General features: G+C 56.8%; 2 protein-coding genes across 5 annotated transcripts; one reads left to right on the top strand and one right to left on the bottom strand.

Moving 5' to 3' along the window:
• The first annotated feature begins 161 nt into the window (after positions 1-161).
• PCBP4 (poly(rC) binding protein 4) lies at positions 162-10240 on the top strand. 4 transcript variants are annotated; one of them, XM_025377173.1, is made up of 14 exons: positions 177-333; positions 5592-5739; positions 6372-6516; positions 6643-6666; positions 6775-6807; positions 7031-7147; positions 7351-7482; positions 7647-7775; positions 8020-8094; positions 8263-8307; positions 8382-8445; positions 8574-8626; positions 8714-8883; positions 9345-10240. In XM_025377173.1, exons 3-14 carry the CDS (start codon positions 6436-6438, stop codon positions 9631-9633), a joined length of 1212 nt encoding a protein of 403 aa, XP_025232958.1. In that variant the 5' UTR covers positions 177-333; positions 5592-5739; positions 6372-6435; the 3' UTR covers positions 9634-10240. The 4 variants fall into 4 exon arrangements, with proteins under 4 accessions (XP_025232957.1, XP_025232958.1, XP_025232956.1 ...); XM_025377171.1 differs by lacking the exon at positions 5592-5739 and adding an exon at positions 5787-5925; XM_025377172.1 differs by lacking the exon at positions 5592-5739 and having other exon boundaries at positions 162-333.
• GPR62 (G protein-coupled receptor 62) lies at positions 10190-12374 on the bottom strand. Its single transcript, XM_025377183.1, has one exon. The coding sequence runs from the start codon at positions 12040-12042 to the stop codon at positions 10951-10953; it is 1092 nt and encodes a 363-aa protein (XP_025232968.1). The 5' UTR covers positions 12043-12374; the 3' UTR covers positions 10190-10950.
• Positions 12375-17732: the final 5358 nt, after the last annotated feature.

Consider the following 17732-nt stretch of genomic DNA (forward strand, 5'->3'; position numbering starts at 1 on the left):
CGCCCGAGCCCTCCTGGAAGCGGCCGCCGCTCGGGGCGCACCGCGGCGCGCGGGGCGGGGCGGGTGGCTGCGGCACTGGGGCGGCTGGGGCGGGCCCGCCGCTCTGTAATCGGATCCGGGGAGGGGGCGGGGAGGGGCCGGGCCGGGCGGGCCGGGGGGTGGGGGGGGGCGCGGAGCCGGGCTCCGGGCCGGCCGGGCTCCGCGCCTGTCAAACCCCTCATTGTTCGCAGCTGATGTCACTCGCAGTTGTGAGCGGCCGCCTCTCCCGGGGACAATGTGGGACTGAGCGGCCCAGCCGCCGTGCCGCCGCCGCCGCAGGACAGCCCCAGCGAGGTAGGGCGCGGGCCGGGCGGGGCATGGCGGGCCGCGAAGTTTGGGGGTTCGCCCGGGGTCAGGGAGCCTGCGCCTGGATCCCTCTGTTGGGGTCCCAGGTTTGTGAGACTGTGAGGAACACGTTCCCTGTCCCACACGGCTGAGGCCTGCACAGGTGGGGGGCGCTGGTCTGCCAGAGGCGCTGTCGGCACCAGGGAGGGGCTTCCTGGACCTTAGATCCCAGATTTGAGGCCCCCATCCCGCTCGCTGTTTCTGTCCTTTGGGCCTGCTCCTCTATCTGCCTCCTGCCCTGGGTTCTGGTTCTGCTCCATCTCTGCCCTCATCTGCCACTCCCCTGTAGCTCCTGGCTGGGCACACACCCCTTCCTATCCTCTGTAGTCCTTGGAGGAGCCAGATACAGACTTCCAGGCCAGGGGTGTATGGAGATGACAGCTGGGGGCTCAGAGTGGTCCCTCTTGCCCCATAGCTCTTCAGCCCTTCAGCTCTGACCTAGCTTCTTGGCTGGGGTCCTGGGCGGTGGGGGTGGGAGGCTCTGCTACTCACTTCAACCTGGCCCTCATGCCTGCCTGGCCAGGAGAGGGAGGTGCCCGCCTCCTCTCTCCCCTATCCCTGGCCCGCCATCTTGAGACCTGTGGCACCCAGTGCCCCACCCGGCCCCAGCACCCAGGGGAGTGGTCTCCAAGGTGATGCACCCAGGGCCAGTTGCATTCCTTTCTCCCCACCAAGCCCAGGATGCTCATGTTCGTGCTGAACCAGCAGGACATGTGTCCCCAGGGGCTCGCCTTCCGCCACAAAGGCTCTTAAAACCCATGAACTCCCTAGGAGCTGAGCTCATGCCCTCCCTGTTCCCTGGGTCACCCTTATTGCCTCAGGACCAGTACCTGGGACCCTGTTCTTTCCCCATCTGAAAAAATTCCCTGGCCTTCCCAGGTCCTGGAGCCCCCTCAACCTCCAGGGCACCCCCATCCCAGCCCCCACCCCCTAGCCTTCATCAGCATGCAGGCTCAGGCTGCCCAAACACAAGGGGATTGTTCTTCTTGCATGCTCAGGGTGGGGGGCTGGGAGCAGGCAGCCCACACACCCTGGCAGGCCCAGACCACGAGGAGGCTGGCTTGCCCCACCCTGTGTCCCCAGACAGGCTGTCCATCCTCCCTACTCCCATCACTGCTGCCCCTCCAGCCTCCATCACCATTGCCCAGTGGCGCTGACATCTTGAGGAAAGAGCTCTGAACTGCACAGGTAGACCCCTGGGTTCTCCAGCTCTGCCAGTTGCCTCCCATGTAGACTTAGAAATATTTCCCTTCCTCTCTGGGCCTCAGGCCCCTCTTGTGATTGGTGAGGCCTTTCCAGCTGTGACAGGCTGAGCCCAACTCGACTCTGTGAAACGTACTCCACCCCCCAGCTCTTCTTCCAGTCCCCCTCTTGCGTGAGGAGACCCACTCTGCTCTCACCCTCTGAAAACCTAAAGCACAGCGCAAATCCCCCACCCCAGCAGCATACCTAGGGAGCTCCTAGTCCTGGTGAAACGGCAGGAGTAGGGCTGGGGATGCTGAGAAACGAACCGGGAATCCTGTCCAGGTAGGTCCTACCTCTGCCCATGTGACTGGCCCCTCACCTCTGGGTCTTCTCACTCTACTCTCATTACTCCTCCGGGACCCTTAGCCCCATCTTTGGTTCCAAATGTCCCCAGGCCCCACGAACCTTAACTCTTCTCCTTGCACACTGACCCTGGTCCTGTCTCAAATTTCCTCTTTCTGGAGCTCTGTGTATAGTGGAAAGACGGGCTCAGAAATGCCCAACGGGGACTTCTTTGAGTTGCAGCAACATCTTTGAGGGGCACAGAGGCCTGAGTGATCACATCTGACTTGGAAGCCTGGGGAGGGCTTCACAGAGGAGGTGACATTTGAGAAGGATTTTGACAGAGAGTGGGGAGGATGGGTGTTTTGAGCTGAGGTAAGCCTGGATAAAGGCCTGAAGGGCTGGAGGTGCTACGTGTGTTCTGCAGCCTGCCATATGTGAAGGATGGGGTGGAGATGAGACAAGAGAGACGGGGGCTGGATCACGAAGGTCCTTAATGGTCTGTCCGTGGAGCTCAGGCTTTATTCTTTGGGCACTGGGGAGCCATGGGTGGCTGTTGAGCAGCAGAGTAAGTATACAGTTTTCAGCACGAAGAATGGAAGCTGGAGGTCTTTCTCAGTGTAAGTGAGAGAGTGAGGGGATGGGTACCATGAGGAGGCTGTGTCCTTTCTCCTGGAGCCAAGCCTGGGCCCGGACTTGACTTGGTTTGCCTTGGTTCCGAAGACTCCTGGGGGCTGCCTAATGATGCTGTATGGAAGCTGTAGCATTTCTGGCACCTGCCAACTTGTCAGAGCTGCCTTTCCCTTCCTGGCACTTTCTCTGTGTGGCAGATCTGAATCAAGAAGCCAGAGGCTGGAGCTTGTGGACCCCAGGATGCTCACCTGAGGCTCCCCACTCCCCTCCTCCTCTCCCAACTGCAGATGATTGGCCATCCCCGGAGGCTGGGAGGCCAAGAGGCTGGGCACATGTGTCCAAGGACGCTGGGGCAATTCTTATGAAGGCCTGGCTAGTTAGGAGAGTGAGCATCTCCGGAGAAAGGATTTGGCAGGAGAGTTAGGAGCCCTTGATGTAGACCTGCTCAGGCCCAGGTTCCACCCTCACCACACCCTGCCTCCCCGGATGCTCCAAGCCATTCCCCAGCATCACTGGGTGTGGCTAGCATGGCTGCTTTGGGAGTGGGAATAGGAGAAGGAGGCTGCTAGGTGGAGAGCTGGGGGTGCTGAGGGGATGTAGGGGGATGTGAGATGGAGAGTGAAGCCCAGGTGGGTCCACAGGCCCTAGCTGGTCCAGACATTCTGGCCAGCAGAGCAGAGGGAATCCCCCAAGGGGCGGGCCAGTCTACTTGAATCGCCCGGCCCCAGGAGCCCTCCCCTCCCCTGGATTGTTCTTGTTCCAGAACAAAGGCAGGGTGGACACTTGATCCCTGCATGTGGGGGGAGCTGGCTAAGCCCCCAGCCCTTTGATTGGGCAGCTGTCATGGGAGAGAGACAGCTGGGGGGGAGGGGCAGGAAGGGGGCAGCCGCCATCGCTTACACAGCTGTCACCGCCCCCCCCCGCCACCCCCTCCAGCCTGAGTGGCAGAAAGCCAGGGACAGAAGAAGTGGGCACTGGGGCTGGGGAGGGGGCCTGGGAGTCAGGAGGGAATGCCCGAGGTCAGAGGCCTGGTGTGAGCTTGGCGTGTCCTGCCAGGGAGCCCTGCTGACCAGAGGGGGCTGGGCACCCTCGGAGGTGAGCTGGAGGTCACTGTGGCATGTTGTGTGGCTGCCACGTGGGTGGCCCAGCAAAGACCCAGGGCCCACCAGGCTGGAGCAACAAATAACTCCCTAGAGCCCCAGTGAGGGCAGGGGGAGCCAGTGATGCCTAATGGGGCTGCTTGTTCCTTGGGCCCTAGGAGAATAATTTGGAAGACATGGGTTAGAACCCCTTGTTCTTGCCTAAAGATGGGAAAGACCTTGAGAGTCTCTCAGAATAGGAAGGGCGCAGATAGACCAGCAACTCTCTCCCTACCCCAAGCCCCTAAACACAATGCAAGTGGGTAAACCAAGGTCTAGGTTAGGTGAGGACCTGGGCAAAGTTACCCACTGGACTTGGGGCGGTGGGTCTCTGCTGGAGACCCAGGCATCTTTTCATGGCAAAAGCTCTAGTTCTGGCCATGTTCCAGCCCTCCTGCCCCATTTTTCCTGGAGCCACGAGAGGTCATGTGGAGATGGTTTGGGGACAATATCAGGTCTCCCACTGGTTACCATCCCAGGGGGGTCCTTGAATCCCAGAAAATTTTGGAACTTAAGACTGAGGCCCTGGACAAGTTGTCAGTCCTTTCCAAATAGGATCCCTGTCTACTAGCCAGGCAAGGTCTCAGAGACAGCTGAAGCCCAATCCCCACTTTGGAAGGAGCCTGCCCTCCACGAAGAGGACTAACAGATCCAGACAGGAGCAGCCTGAAAGGGGAGGCAGGTGGGGCTTTGGATAGCCCCACACTAGCAATGCTAGTCCCACCACGTCCCACCTCTCTGTGACCTTGGGCAGGTTACCGATCCTCTCCAGGCATCAGGTTCTCCTTCTGTGCAGTGAATTCATCTGCTCAGCTAACCAGTATGTTAGCTGAGTTCCAGCTGAGCTCAGTATGTTCTGAGCACCTTCTCTGGCCTGGCTCTGAACTGAGCCCTGGGGACATAAGGAGAAGGCAGCAGCCTTGGCTCCTGCTCCAAGGGGCTCCTGGGCTTGGCTGTCCAGAGAGGCAGAAACCAAGCACGTCATCACAAGTGCTTTGATGGGGGAAGTGCAGGCAGCTGGGGGAATGTCTAGCAAGGGCAGCCAGCATGAGGCTGGCCAGGATGCTCGGAGAGCACAGTCCCTGCATCCACTGCTCATCTCCACCCTCTGGAGTCCCTATGGCAGAACTCAAATAGAAGGAGGAGCAGCTGCGCCCAGGGGAGCAGGGTGTCACCTCCGTTGGATAGGTGAGGAAACAAAGACCTTATGCCATACGGTGGCTTGCTGGGGCTTCTGAGAAGGAGCCAGGCTGGGAGCCCCCTTCACCTTCTGTGCTCAAGCTCTGTCTAGCAAGGGGAGTTCAGAAGAGGGCGCTAGACAGAACTCCATGCCCTTTCCTGTCATGTCGGGATGGGGCAGGGGGCTGAGGAGGAAGGCGCCCAGAGACTTCTGGAGTGTTCCAAGCCCAGCACACTCATCCTTCACCCCACACCCTTCTGGGCATGAGGAATTTGCAGTGTTAGAGCTTGGTCTTGGCCCAGACTTAGCACCAGTTAGTCCCACTCCCTGTGTTCCCCATAGGGTTCTGGTCCACCAGTGAGCTCCCCATCAAGGCTGAGCCTTGGCAGGAGACAGACGCCTAAGGAGAGGGATTTCCAAGCAGGATTAAGGTTCAGGATTAAGTCGGGGCATGAAAAAGGGTCGGGTGGGGAGGGCCGACTGCTGAGCTAATCCCAGCAGCTAATCTCAGGCTCCACCTTTCTCCATCAGTTAATGGCCTTGACATTCCCGCAGCCCACCAAATCCTTTTCTTACCCATCACGCAATCCCAGGGAGAGGTATTCCCTCCATTTTATGAGTGAGGAAATTGAGACTCAGAGCCCAAGTGACTTGTTTCTGGTACAGTAGAAAGTGTTCCAGGCTGGGAATGTGGCCAGCCTGGACACTTCTTACCTCCTGTTCCCAAGGCCATTTCCAGCACATAGGAGAGAGATTGGAAACCAACGTGCAGAACTGGCAGTCCCCTGACATGCTGTGCCCCACCCACTGCAGCCCAGTGCTGAATGAACCCTGCCCAGAGGTGTCTGTAGTGAGCCTCTGCCCTAGTGACTTCTGGTAGGTGGGAGGTATGCCTCAATTCCCCCCTCAACCCCTGCCTCAAGCCTTTACCAGGCAGGGGCAAGACCTGACCACACCCGAGGCCTCCCTCGCTTCAAGACTTCCCATGGCTGCTCCAGCTTCCTCCCCAGCTGCTCTTCTGTAGAGGTTCTGGCTGCTGGACGCAAGTGCCTCTCATATGGAGTAAGCTTTCAGCCTGAGCTCCACCTTCAAGGCCCAATCCACAGAGGTTCCCTCTTCCAAGAGGTCAGGGAGGAGGCTCTCCTCTCTGGACTCCCATAGGCTTCCTAGTTAATTATTTATTTTAGTGTCTCAGGGTAAGGGAAAGACTAGGTACCTACCATATATGTGCTTATTGTTTTAATTCTCATCACTCTTTGGAGATGGGAATTTGTATCCCCCTTCTACAGATGGGGAAGCTGAGGCTCAGAGGGTTGAATGGGCTCCCCAGGCTTGCACAGCTCGTGAGACACACATAAGCATCCGGTCAGAGGAATGTGTGGCACTCAAGGTCCATGCAGTCTCTTTCCTCTGGGAGTTTGACTAGCCTAGCTCTGGGGTCCCCATGTAAGGGCAGGGACAGGGTGAACTGGGCTCCTCTCGAACCCCTCTTTGGCTGCCCCTGCCAGAGCCGGCCAGGTCGCAGCGTGGACACACTTGCAGGTCGCTGTGGCCCCAGCCTCGCTTGACAGAATGAGCGGCTCGGATGGGGGACTGGAGGAGGAGCCAGAGCTCAGCATCACCCTCACGCTGCGGATGCTGATGCATGGGAAGGTGAGTGGGAGGTGGAGGGCAAGGCGAGGTGAGGCTGGGCTGGGCTGGGTTTCACTGGCTATCCCAATGGGGAGGGGCTGGGCCTGGGCACTGGCACCCATCTGACGGCTCTTGTCTTGTCCGCAGGAAGTGGGCAGCATCATCGGGAAGGTAGGTGCCCAGCTCTGCTCTGTACATCCCCCTCCAGCTGAGGCTTCAGCCCAGGGAAGGAGGCTGTGACCTCTAAGTTAAGAGCGATTCTGTTTTTTTCTCCCACAGAAGGGTGAGACTGTAAAGCGAATCCGGGAGCAGGTGAGGATGGAGTCTGGGGGAGGAGCCCAGGGCACTTGATGTGGAGGGGAGATCCCTGCCCCACTTTCTCCCTGAACCACTCCTTCTGGGCTGACCAGTGAGTGCCCCAGAGGGTGGCAGTTTTGAGCCTTGCCTGGGGCTTGGTGAGTGGGGCAGGCAGACAAGTTCTGGCAAGGGAGCAGGGAAGATGCCCCGCTGCCCGGCGCTCATTCTGTATCTGCAGAGCAGTGCCCGGATCACCATCTCCGAGGGCTCCTGCCCCGAACGCATCACCACCATCACCGGGTCTACAGCGGCTGTCTTCCATGCAGTCTCCATGATTGCTTTCAAACTGGATGAGGTCCGTGGCTGGCCAGGGCAGGAGACCAAGAGTGGTTCCCTAGGAGGAACGCAACTCTGACTTCAGATAGTGGCTGTGGGTGGGAGGGGAGGTCAAGCCCAGGGTAGTGTTCCCTTGAAGTGGGACTGGGGAAAGGGTACCCTCCTGACTCCTGGGCGGATGTAGCAGGGACGAGCATGGCCAACCCACCGTCTCCCTGTCAGGACCTTTGTGCTGCTCCTGCAAATGGTGGAAATGTCTCCAGGCCTCCAGTGACCCTGCGCCTTGTCATCCCTGCCAGTCAGTGTGGCTCACTGATTGGGAAGGCTGGCACCAAGATCAAGGAGATCCGAGAGGTGAGGGGAGAGGGATACCGCACACAGGGAGTCCGGGGCAAGGGAGCAGTTGCAAGAGGGGTGTTGGGCTTATGGCGTCCTCCCAACTAGAGAGCTCTGAGCCTAGGCAGCCCTTTTCTGGGTTACGGGAGCAGCTAGAAGTGGCCCCTGTTCTCTGTTTGCAGACTACAGGTGCCCAGGTACAGGTGGCAGGGGACCTGCTCCCCAACTCCACAGAGCGAGCTGTTACGGTGTCTGGGGTGCCTGATGCCATCATCCTGTGTGTGCGCCAGATCTGCGCTGTTATCCTGGAGGTGCTGCCCTGGGGCAGGGAGTGGGGGCAGGAGGTGGGCCCTGGGTCTGCCTTGTCGGGCACCCCAAACCCTATGTCTGTGCCACAGGTGGTGCAGGGCAGGGCTGCAGGGATGGATGATGAGCTCCGGGGATCATGTGCATTTCCCTGGGGGTCATGGTGGGGGCCTGAGGCCACTGGGCAGTTGGAGAGGTTATTGGAGTCTGAGAGGGTCCTGACAGAGCCTCCCTGTTTATGCCTTCCAGTCCCCACCCAAAGGAGCCACTATCCCGTACCATCCGAGCCTCTCCCTAGGTACTGTCCTTCTCTCTGCCAACCAGGTGAGGGGAACAACAGGAGCAGTGGGACACATTACTGGAGAAGGGGAATTGAGATGGAGAAGGGGATGGAAGAAGGAATTGGAGGTCCAGGGAGCAGGGAAGGAGTGACTGTCGCTGAACTGCCCTAATGTCACAGTAACCCCCTTTTCACCCACTTTGTCCCCACAGGGCTTCTCTGTCCAGGGTCAGTATGGGGCTGTTACCCCAGCTGAGGTGAGTGACCCATAGCCCAAGGCACCCCTTCCTGAACCATGCCTCCTCTGACCTCTGACCCCTCTTTGGCACAGGTCACCAAGCTCCAGCAGCTCTCAAGCCATGCGGTCCCCTTTGCCACACCCAGTGTGGTGCCAGGTGAGCCACCCCTGCACAAGGAGGCAGGGGAGGGTCCTAAGAGGGCAGCCCCCTCCCTTCCAGGGAGAGTGGAAATGGTGGCATGGGAAAGGTCCAGAACCACACTCAGTCCCTCTTCTCCCCCTCAGGACTGGATCCCGGCACACAGACCAGCTCACAGGAGTTCTTGGTTCCCAACGATGTGAGCAGGGGATGGGATGGCTGGAGAGTGGGTAAGGGGCCTGGGGGTCTGCGCCTCACCCAGGGTTGATTTCTGTCTTCCCTTTAGCTGATTGGCTGTGTGATCGGGCGCCAGGGCAGCAAGATCAGCGAGATCCGGCAGATGTCAGGGGCACACATCAAGATCGGGAACCAAGCAGAGGGCGCTGGGGAGCGGCATGTCACCATCACTGGCTCTCCGGTCTCCATCGCCCTGGCCCAGTACCTCATCACTGCCTGGTGAGCGTGGGCTGGGCGGCAGCAGGGGAGCAGGTCACGGTTCTCATGTGCCCAAGAAAGGCAGGGGTGGGGAGAGGACAGCTGGCCTCCTCTCTCTGTCTGGGCCCGACCTCTGCCTCTCCTAACCCTACCCCAATTCCCCATGGTCTTCGCCTAATTCACCCTCTGTTGCCCCATCTCCCCCCTTTATATCCACCTCTCATTCTCCATTGCTGTCTCTTTTCCCTGGGTCTCTGGCAACCCCATTTCTCCCTGCACCTCATGCTATATCTGCTTGTCCTTTCTTCCCTTCCTCTTCCACATTTCCCATCTTCCCCTCAAACACATCCACCCCCTGTGATTGTTCTCTGTTCACTGCCTCTTTCTTGCCTTTCATCTAATCTCATACCCATCTCTGCCCTCATTGTCCCTCTCTCACTCCCACTTTCCCCTTCGTCTCCCCTCTGTATCCCTCTCTCCAGTCTAGAGACGGCCAAGTCTACCTCTGGGGGGACGCCCGGCTCGGCCCCCGCAGACCTGCCTGCCCCCTTCTCGCCACCCCTGACGGCCCTGCCCACAGCTCCCCCAGGCCTGCTGGGCACACCCTATGCCATCTCCCTCTCCAACTTCATCGGCCTCAAGCCTGTGCCCTTCTTGGCTCTACCACCTGCTTCCCCAGGGCCGCCGCCGGGCTTGGCGGCCTACACTGCCAAGATGGCAGCGGCTAATGGGAGCAAGAAGGCTGAGCGGCAGAAATTCTCCCCCTACTGAGGCCAGCTGAGGTACAGGCAGGGGCAGGCAGGACCACCAGCAGGGGGCTGCCTCCGCACCCTGCCCGCCCAAGGAGACTCCACCCTGGGGTCCTAAACGCCGCTAACGCCCAGACGCATGGATGCACCCCCTACCCTGCCTCCGTCTATGGGAGTTCCTTCTCTCAGAGTAGGGGCAGTTTCTGGCCCAGGGGTCTGAGCTGCGGCAGCCCCAGAGCAGGGGGCGTACCTCTTCAGCTCTGTGCTTGGATACAGGGAGCAGCCAGGAGACTCCCTAGTGCCCCCACCATGGGGGGTGTCACTCACACACTCCCCATCCCTTAGGGCTTCCTGGCCTACTGCATCCTTTTGGGAGTCAGGGAGGAGGGCCCAGCGGGGTAGCTGGGGCCAGGCTTCTCTCCCCACCACCTGCAGATTTCTTGCTGCTTCCACTGATACCCTTTTGACTGGAATGAACTGGCTGGGCTTGTCAGGGGGCACCCTAAAGAGGGGGCACTGCCAGGTAGCTGGGGGAGTGGCATGGGGCAGGGGCCCAGTTCTCAGCAGCAGACACTCTGTACAGTTTTTTCAATCCCTGTTTTTGAATAAATATTCTCAGCGACCAGGAAGTTGTGAAATACTGGTGTTGTGGGCAGCAAAACCTCCAGAAAATGGGTGCAGCTGAGGTCCTGGAGGACCCCCATGTGTGAATCCACCAACCTCAGTTAGGCCTCGGCCCCTTCCACACGCCAGTTCTGGTGCTTCAGGACCCTTTGGGGATGAAGTCGTCCAACCTCCTACTTCTAACACCAAACTGGTCCAGTTGTCTTCTGGGCATTTTAGAAGCAGATGGAGGAGTTTCAGTAGCTTTGTCCAGACTCTCCTTGGTGCAGATGTCAGGGAAGTCCCTCCGAGTGTCTCTCCAGTGGTTCTTCCTGCTGTGGCTGTAACGCAGATACTGTCCTGCTTGGCGGATCACTTTGGTTGTGAGCCCTTAGGGCCCTCTTCTCTGTAACACCTGCCCACCTTGGCCTGGGGACCACCTGTGAGTTTCACAAACCACCTATGCTGGAGGGGCCCTTAGAGATGCTGCAGGGTGCAGATGGGAAAGCTGAGGCCTAAGGATGGGTCGGCCTGTGCACAGTGCTATGCAGTGTTGGGCCCAGACCCCAGGATTCCTGGCTCTCAGAAGTCCGTGGGCCTCAAAAGCCTGCAGATACCCTTTCTCCTCCTGTTCCAGTGCCAGATGTCCAGCAGGGCACCTGCTGTGACCTGTGCAGGGGCTGGATGAGCCCCCACGGAAACCACCCTCCTTTCTCCTGCTCAGGAGAGAGAACTCTCAGGTGGGCCCTGGTATGCTGGGGCTCCGCCCTCCTGCCAACTGTGGGGTCTGTTCTGGAGCCTCAGAAGGGCCTACGGCAGGGCCCTCTGGGGGTCTCTGGAGGCATTGCAAGAGTGCCCGCGGGTGCCAGGCTTGCGGAGTGCAGGCCCGCAGAGGTCCAGGCAGTGCACGGCGAGAGAGGCGGCCCAGTGCCAAGCGCACGGGGCGCTGCAGCAGCCCATACAGGAAGGGGTGAGCCGCGAAGGCCGAATAGGCGACCCAGGTGACAGCCGCCTCGGCTTCCGCGGCCCGCGCTGCGGGCGCCAGGCACGCGCAGCCATAAGGCAGCCAGCAGGCTGCAAATTGGCCCACGGCTAGCGCTGGGGCCAGGGCCGCCTTGCCCCCGGGCAGGCGAGGCCGGAGGGGCGGCAAGATGGAAAGGCGGCTATCCAGAGAGTCCGAGCGGAGTCGGGACCCGCGCGCCGGCCGTGGGGGCCTCAGGGCAGCGCGACGTGCCACCACGAAGATGCCGCCGTAGGCGCCGAGCAGCAGGAGGGCGGGCAGTGCGAAGGCCAGCAGGGCCCAGAGCGGCCGGAAGGGCCCGAGGCCCCCAGCCAGGACCGAGCAGCGAGCTGGAGCAGGGGGCGGTGCGGGCGGCGGCCCGAGCAAGGAGAGCGCGCCCAGCAGCCCAGCCGCGGCCCACACGGCGGTGAGCACGAGCACAGGCGGTGGCCGAGAGCCTGGCCGCAGCGGGTGCACTATGAGGCGGTAGCGTGCCAGACCAAGTGCGGCCACCCCGAGCGTGCAGGCCGGCAGCAGAGCGGCGGAGAGAAAGCGAGCGGCGCGGCACGGCGCGGGGCCCAGGCGCACGCGGCCCAGCCCGGGCGGCGGTGCGGCCAGCAGGCCCAGTGGCATGATGGACGCGGCCGCCAGCAGGTCCACAACGCACAGGTGCGCCAGGTAGAGCGCGTCGCGCAGTCCTGGCGTGCGCAGCACCACTACCAGCAGCGCGCCGTTGCCTAGCAGTGCCCCCACCTCCACGACAGCTGCCAGGATCAACCCCACCGAGCCTGCGACTTCTGAGGCATTCAGCCCTGTGGAGTTTGCCATTTGGGCTCTCAGGCTTCACCTTGCGCTGGGATGTAGATGGCAAAATGGAGCCTACAGCTGCAGGATTTCCATCATCTGTCCCCTGCTCCTCTTGTCCCTTGCTCTTCCGGCCCCTCACCTCATTGGCTGCCCAGGAGGTGGCTCCGACGCCCAGGCTGCCATCCTCTTGGGGGCTTGGCCAGGCCCATGGAGGGGTGCAAGGATGAGTCTGCTGTCTTTCTCCCCTGCCCCAGCCCAGCTCTAGCAACTCAGCCCCTGTCGGAGATGGTACTGGCTGTCACTCTGATGTTGCCACACAGGGCTGGCAAGGGAGGGCAGGGCCTGGCGCCAGCCCCCTGGGTCCTAGCAGCTGCCAGCTGAAGGCTGGAGGCTCTGCTGTGGAAGTGCCTGGGGGTGCCTCTAGGGTGGCAGGGTGGAGGACAGAGCAGGCACAGACCTGGAGCTTAGACTTGAGAAGGTTAGAGTGTGGGCTTTGGAGTCAGCCAGAGTCTGCTCTACCTTTCTCAGTGGTGAGAAGTGGCCCCCATCTTCTGTCTTCCCCCATCCTCATCAATGGGGGTAATCACAGCATTTAGCTCTCATATTAAAGGGAAACTGAGGTACCAGTGAGACAAAAGCTGAAGCAAGAGGACCCTTAGGCATGCCCTGGCCCCCCAAGAGGGCTAGTTCTCTCGGAAAGAAAGGAGGCTGGAAAAGTAAGAGAAAAGCATAGGACATGGCACATAGTAGGTGCTCAGCTAATATTAACTTCACACAGAATAGGTGCTCCATGATACTGTGTGGGATAAGTGAGAGGAGGCCTTAGCAGGCAGATGCTCTTTGGTTTTTTGTTGCTGTTGTTTGCTTTTGTTTTTGCTGCTAGCAAACAGGTGCCCTTCTGGTAAAAGCACCCTGAATTTTTTCTTTCCTTTTTCTTTTCTTTTTTTTTTTGAGACAGGGTCTCTGTTGCCCAGGCTGGAGTGCAGTGGCACAATCTTGGCTCACTGTAATCTCTGCCTCCCAGGCTCAAACGATCCTCCCACCTCAGCCTCCCGAGTACCTGGCACTACAGGCACGAACCACCACACCTGGCTAAACACCCTGAATTTTCTTTAGGAAACCACCCCTCCCCAATTCTCAGGACAGGAAGTTTGGGTGAACAAGATCCTCACCCTCCATTTTCCTGATTAGGCACAAAACCCAGTCCTGACTAATCAGTGAATGGCAGGGTTCCCCGCCCCAATGTGGTTGGCTCATGGAAAGCCGTGTAACCCCAGTAGGGCATATGCCCCCAGGTATGGCACCCAGTTTCATGGCAAAACCCCATCTATAGTCTGATAGCTTGCATTGGTATCTGAAGCCTCTTCCTCTTTTCTTGGGTATCCAGCTGCCTTTTCAACATTTCCCCCCCAGGACTTTCACTAATGGGCATCTCAAACTTCCTATGTCCAAAACAGAACCATGACTCTTGACCCCTCCCCAGCAACCTGCTCCTCCCAGAATCTTCTCCATCTTAGTGAACTCCATCTCAGGATGCCTCCCTCTCCCCCACGCCCTATATCCAAACCGCTGAGGTCTCTGGAATCCAGCCATTTCTCACCATCACCATCAAACTGGTCCCAGCCACCACCACCTCTCACCTGGACCATTTCAGCATCCTTCTAGCTGGTCTCCTGGCCTCGGCTCCTGCACCTTGTGCTGGCCATCTGCCTTGTTTGCCCTCAGATTCATTCCCTTCTTCCCCAGTGCCTTCCTGGGAACTGTATTTCCCAGGCTCCTTTGTCAACTGACTTTGGGTATGTTCAGCCAATGAAAGCTACCAGCAAAAGACTGGCGGATGGGAGGAGGGAAGAAGCCAGGATTTATTGCCCTCTGAAGCTCAGCCAGGGGCTCCCTTCAGGTGGCCCCCTCTGTGGTTCTGGCTCCTGCAGGGCGACCCTAGCCTCTGGGCATCAGAACACCATTCACTTCCTTTATCTCTCCAGTCTTAGGGTGGTAGTGACTTCCGGCTGTTGCTAATCTTTGGATTGCCTCATCATCCCCCATTTGGTCATTCAATTCTTTCCCTGTATCAAATTTCCCTTGTCTGAAATACCTAGGGTAATTTCTGTTTTGCTGACTGGATGTTAACTGACATATACTCTACAGTCCACTCTCTACACAGTGGCTGAAGTGGATCCCTCTAAAAACAAAGCAGATGGGGGCATGACCCAGCTCTCATACCTCCAAGAGCTTCCCGTCATCAGAATAGATCAGAATAGAATCTCGGCTCCTCTGTGATGGGAACCAGGCCCTTTTATCTGCCTTTTCTGCCCCTTTCTGAGCTCACCCTCCTCCTTGCCCACAGTATTTCTAGCCACAGCAGTCTGCTTGTGTTCCTTCCGCCCTTCAAGCCAGTTTCTTTGCATTTGCTGTTTCCATTGCAAGAACACCCTTGCTGCAGATCTGTCCATGGCTTGCTCCCTCACATGATTCAGGTCTCTGCTTGAGAGGGACCTTCAGCGACCATCCTTTTTTTTTTTTTTTTGAGACGGAGTCTTGCTCTGTTGCCCAGGCTGGAGTGCAGTGGCGCATCTCAGCTCACTGCAAGCTCCATCTCCTGGGTTCACACCATTCTCCTGCCTCAGCCTCCCGCGTAGCTGGGACTACAGGCGCCCACCACCACACCCAGCTAATTTTTTTGTATTTTTTTAGTAGAGATGGGGTTTCACTGTGTTAGCCAGGATGGTCTCGATCTCCTGACCTCGTGATCCGCCCGCCTCAGCCTCCCAAAGTGCTGGGATAACAGGTGTGAGCCACTGCGCCCGGCCTCTTTTTTTTTTTTTTTTTTTGAGATGGGTTCTCACTCTGTCACCCAGGCCGGAGTGCAGTGGCACGATCTCAGCTCACTGCAAGCTCCACCTCCCGGATTCATGCCATTATCCTGCCTCAGCGTGCCGGGTAATTGGGACTATGGGCACCCACCACCACACTTGGCTAATTTTTTTTTGTTGTTGTATTTTTAGTAGAGATAGGGTTTCACTGTGTTAGCCAGGATGGTCTCGATCTCCTGACCTCGTGATCTGCCTGCCTCGGCCTCCCAAAGTGCTGGGATTACAGGTGTGAGCCACTGCACCCGGCCTTTTTTTTTTTTTTTTTTTTTTGAGATGGGTTCTCACTCTGTCACCCAGGCTGGAGTACAGTGGTACGATCTCAGCTCACTGCAAGCTCTATCTCCCGGGTTCACACCATTATCCTGCTTCAGTGTCCTGAGTAGTTGGGACTATGGGCACCCACCACCACACTTGGCTAATTTTTTTTTTTTTTTTTTTTTGTATTTTTAGTAGAGTCAGGGTTTCACCGTGTTAGCCAGGATGGTCTCGATCTCCTGACCTTGTGATCCGCCTGCCTCGGCCTCCCAAAGTGCTGGGATTACAGGCATGAGCCACCGTGCCCAGCCTGTGACCATCTTTTCTAAAATTGTTCCACCTTCCCATCACTCAAATCCTTTTATCCTGCTTTATTTTTCTTCCCAGCACTTTCCCTACCTGCTATGGTATTTCATATTTATGCATACATTTGATTAGAGCCTGCTTTACTAAAATGTAAGCTCCATGAGAGCAGGGACCTCATCTGAGCCTCACTTGTGCCTGTGGCCCTAGCACCCCTCACAGACACAGGGTCAGCATCGCTGCAGATCTAGATGGTGAAGACAGCACATGGACCTCTTGGTTTAACTAATTTTGTGTTGGAATTCAAAGGGCTCCAGTGCAGTTCTCCATTATTCAGATGAGAAAAGTAGGGCCTGCCCAGAAAGTGGAGAAATGGGTCCCAGGTCACACAGCTGAGTTGGACCTGGAATCCAGGTCACTTGCTTCCTGGAGCTCTGTCCACACAGGTGTCCCTTCCTGTCCTTGAATACAACTTGAACTTGGGCATTTGCCTGTAGGAGGTGAAGCTGGATTTTTGAAGTTTTGGTCCTTACCCAGGTAGCTCTGTAGGCCCGGGGCAGCCCCTGCGTTACCAGGGCCTGGAGAGAGCTCAGTAGGGCCAAGTGGGAACAGCAAATGAGAAAAGTGGACTGGGGAAGGCGACAGGGAGGGGTGGGGACTATGGTGGGTTGCAGAGTTCATGCTCCCTTCAACATCATCAATATAAATAAAAAATTAAAACACTTTGTTAGCATGTGTATGTATGTGTGTGTATTGCAACATTTGCAAAAAACAAAACAAAGTTAAAAAAAAAACACACACACAGGAAGGATATACCAGAAACTAATGAAACTGGCTCCCTTCAGCAGGTGAGTAGGAATGGAGTAACGGGGATAGAAGGACTCTTCTGAGCACACCTTGCATAGAGTGGACCTTTTGGAACTATGTTAATGTTCCACATATTGAAAACAATAAAGTAACAAAGAAGAATGTAGACAGAAATGGCTGAGCCTACCTGTATTTCAAATGAATAACATAACTACATTGAAGAGAAAGAACCAATCCAAATAACAACTGAACCTGTATTCAAACTGTTACTTTGACCGTGGACCCTCAGTCCAAAGATAAAAAAAAATACTGAGTAAGATCAGATACATCTTGAGCTCTATTTAGGACATTTGTTTTTTTTTTTACAGGGTATTGGTATGGCAATTCTGAAACTCCTTTTTGTGTACGATTGAGCAAACAAGTAGATACATTGATGTTGATGGAAACCCAGGTTCTTACTGTTTGAGAATCAAGGAAATAGGGAATTGGGGAAGAATGGAAGAACTCTGTGGTGTTTGACTGGAACTGCAGAAATAGATATAGAGAGATGTGTTTGTTATTTATTCACACATACATATTCCCTCTCCCCTTTCTTTTTTTCCTTTTTTATTTTTATTATTTATTTATTTATTTATTTATTTTGAGACGGAGTCTCGCTCTGCCACCGGGGCTGGAGTGCAGTGGCCGGATCTCAGCTCACTGCAAGCTCCGCCTCCCGGGTTTACGCCATTCTCCTGCCTCAGCCTCCTGAGTAGCTGGGACTACAGGCGCCTGCCACCTCGCCCGGGTAGTTTTTTTTTGTATTTTTTAGTAGAGACGGGGTTTCACTGTGTTAGCCAGGATGGTCTCAATCTCCTGACCTCGTGATCCGCCTGTCTCGGCTTCCCAAAGTGCTGGGATTACAGGCTTGAGCCACCGCGCCCGGCCTCCTTTTTTATTTTTTAAGAGACAGGGTCTCAGTCTGTCATCCAGGCTGGAATGTAGTGTTGCAATCATAACTCACTGCAGCCTTGAACTCTTGGGCTCAAGAGATCCTCCCACTTTGGCCTCCCAAAGTGCTGGGATTACAGGTGAGAGCCCCTGCGCCCAGCCACATATACACATTCCTTAGCTCTCTTTGCTGAAAGGACTTAAAAGCAATGACACCTCAGTACCAAGGAGCACATCTATTGCCCAGATCTTGGATTCTAAACATTTCCTGCTCCAGGAAACCAGGGCTCCTTGGAGAAATGGTTGATTCCAGGTTTGTACGAGATGAACCTGGAACATCTTGTGATGCCAGAGAGAAAGGATGTGCTCAAAAAATGATTGGGACACAGAAGGGACCTTGTGCTGGCCAAATCTGGGACAATTTGAGGATCAAAATAACTAATGAATAGTAATGGATTATAACTCACTGAATAAAATCAAAATCCATGAGTCTACACTGATAATAAAGGCAGAAAGGATAATGTAAACTAATACATATAAAAG

The sequence above is a fragment of the Theropithecus gelada genome, chromosome 2 (genome assembly GCF_003255815.1).
Source record: "Theropithecus gelada isolate Dixy chromosome 2, Tgel_1.0, whole genome shotgun sequence".
Classification (NCBI taxonomy): domain Eukaryota; kingdom Metazoa; phylum Chordata; class Mammalia; order Primates; family Cercopithecidae; genus Theropithecus; species Theropithecus gelada.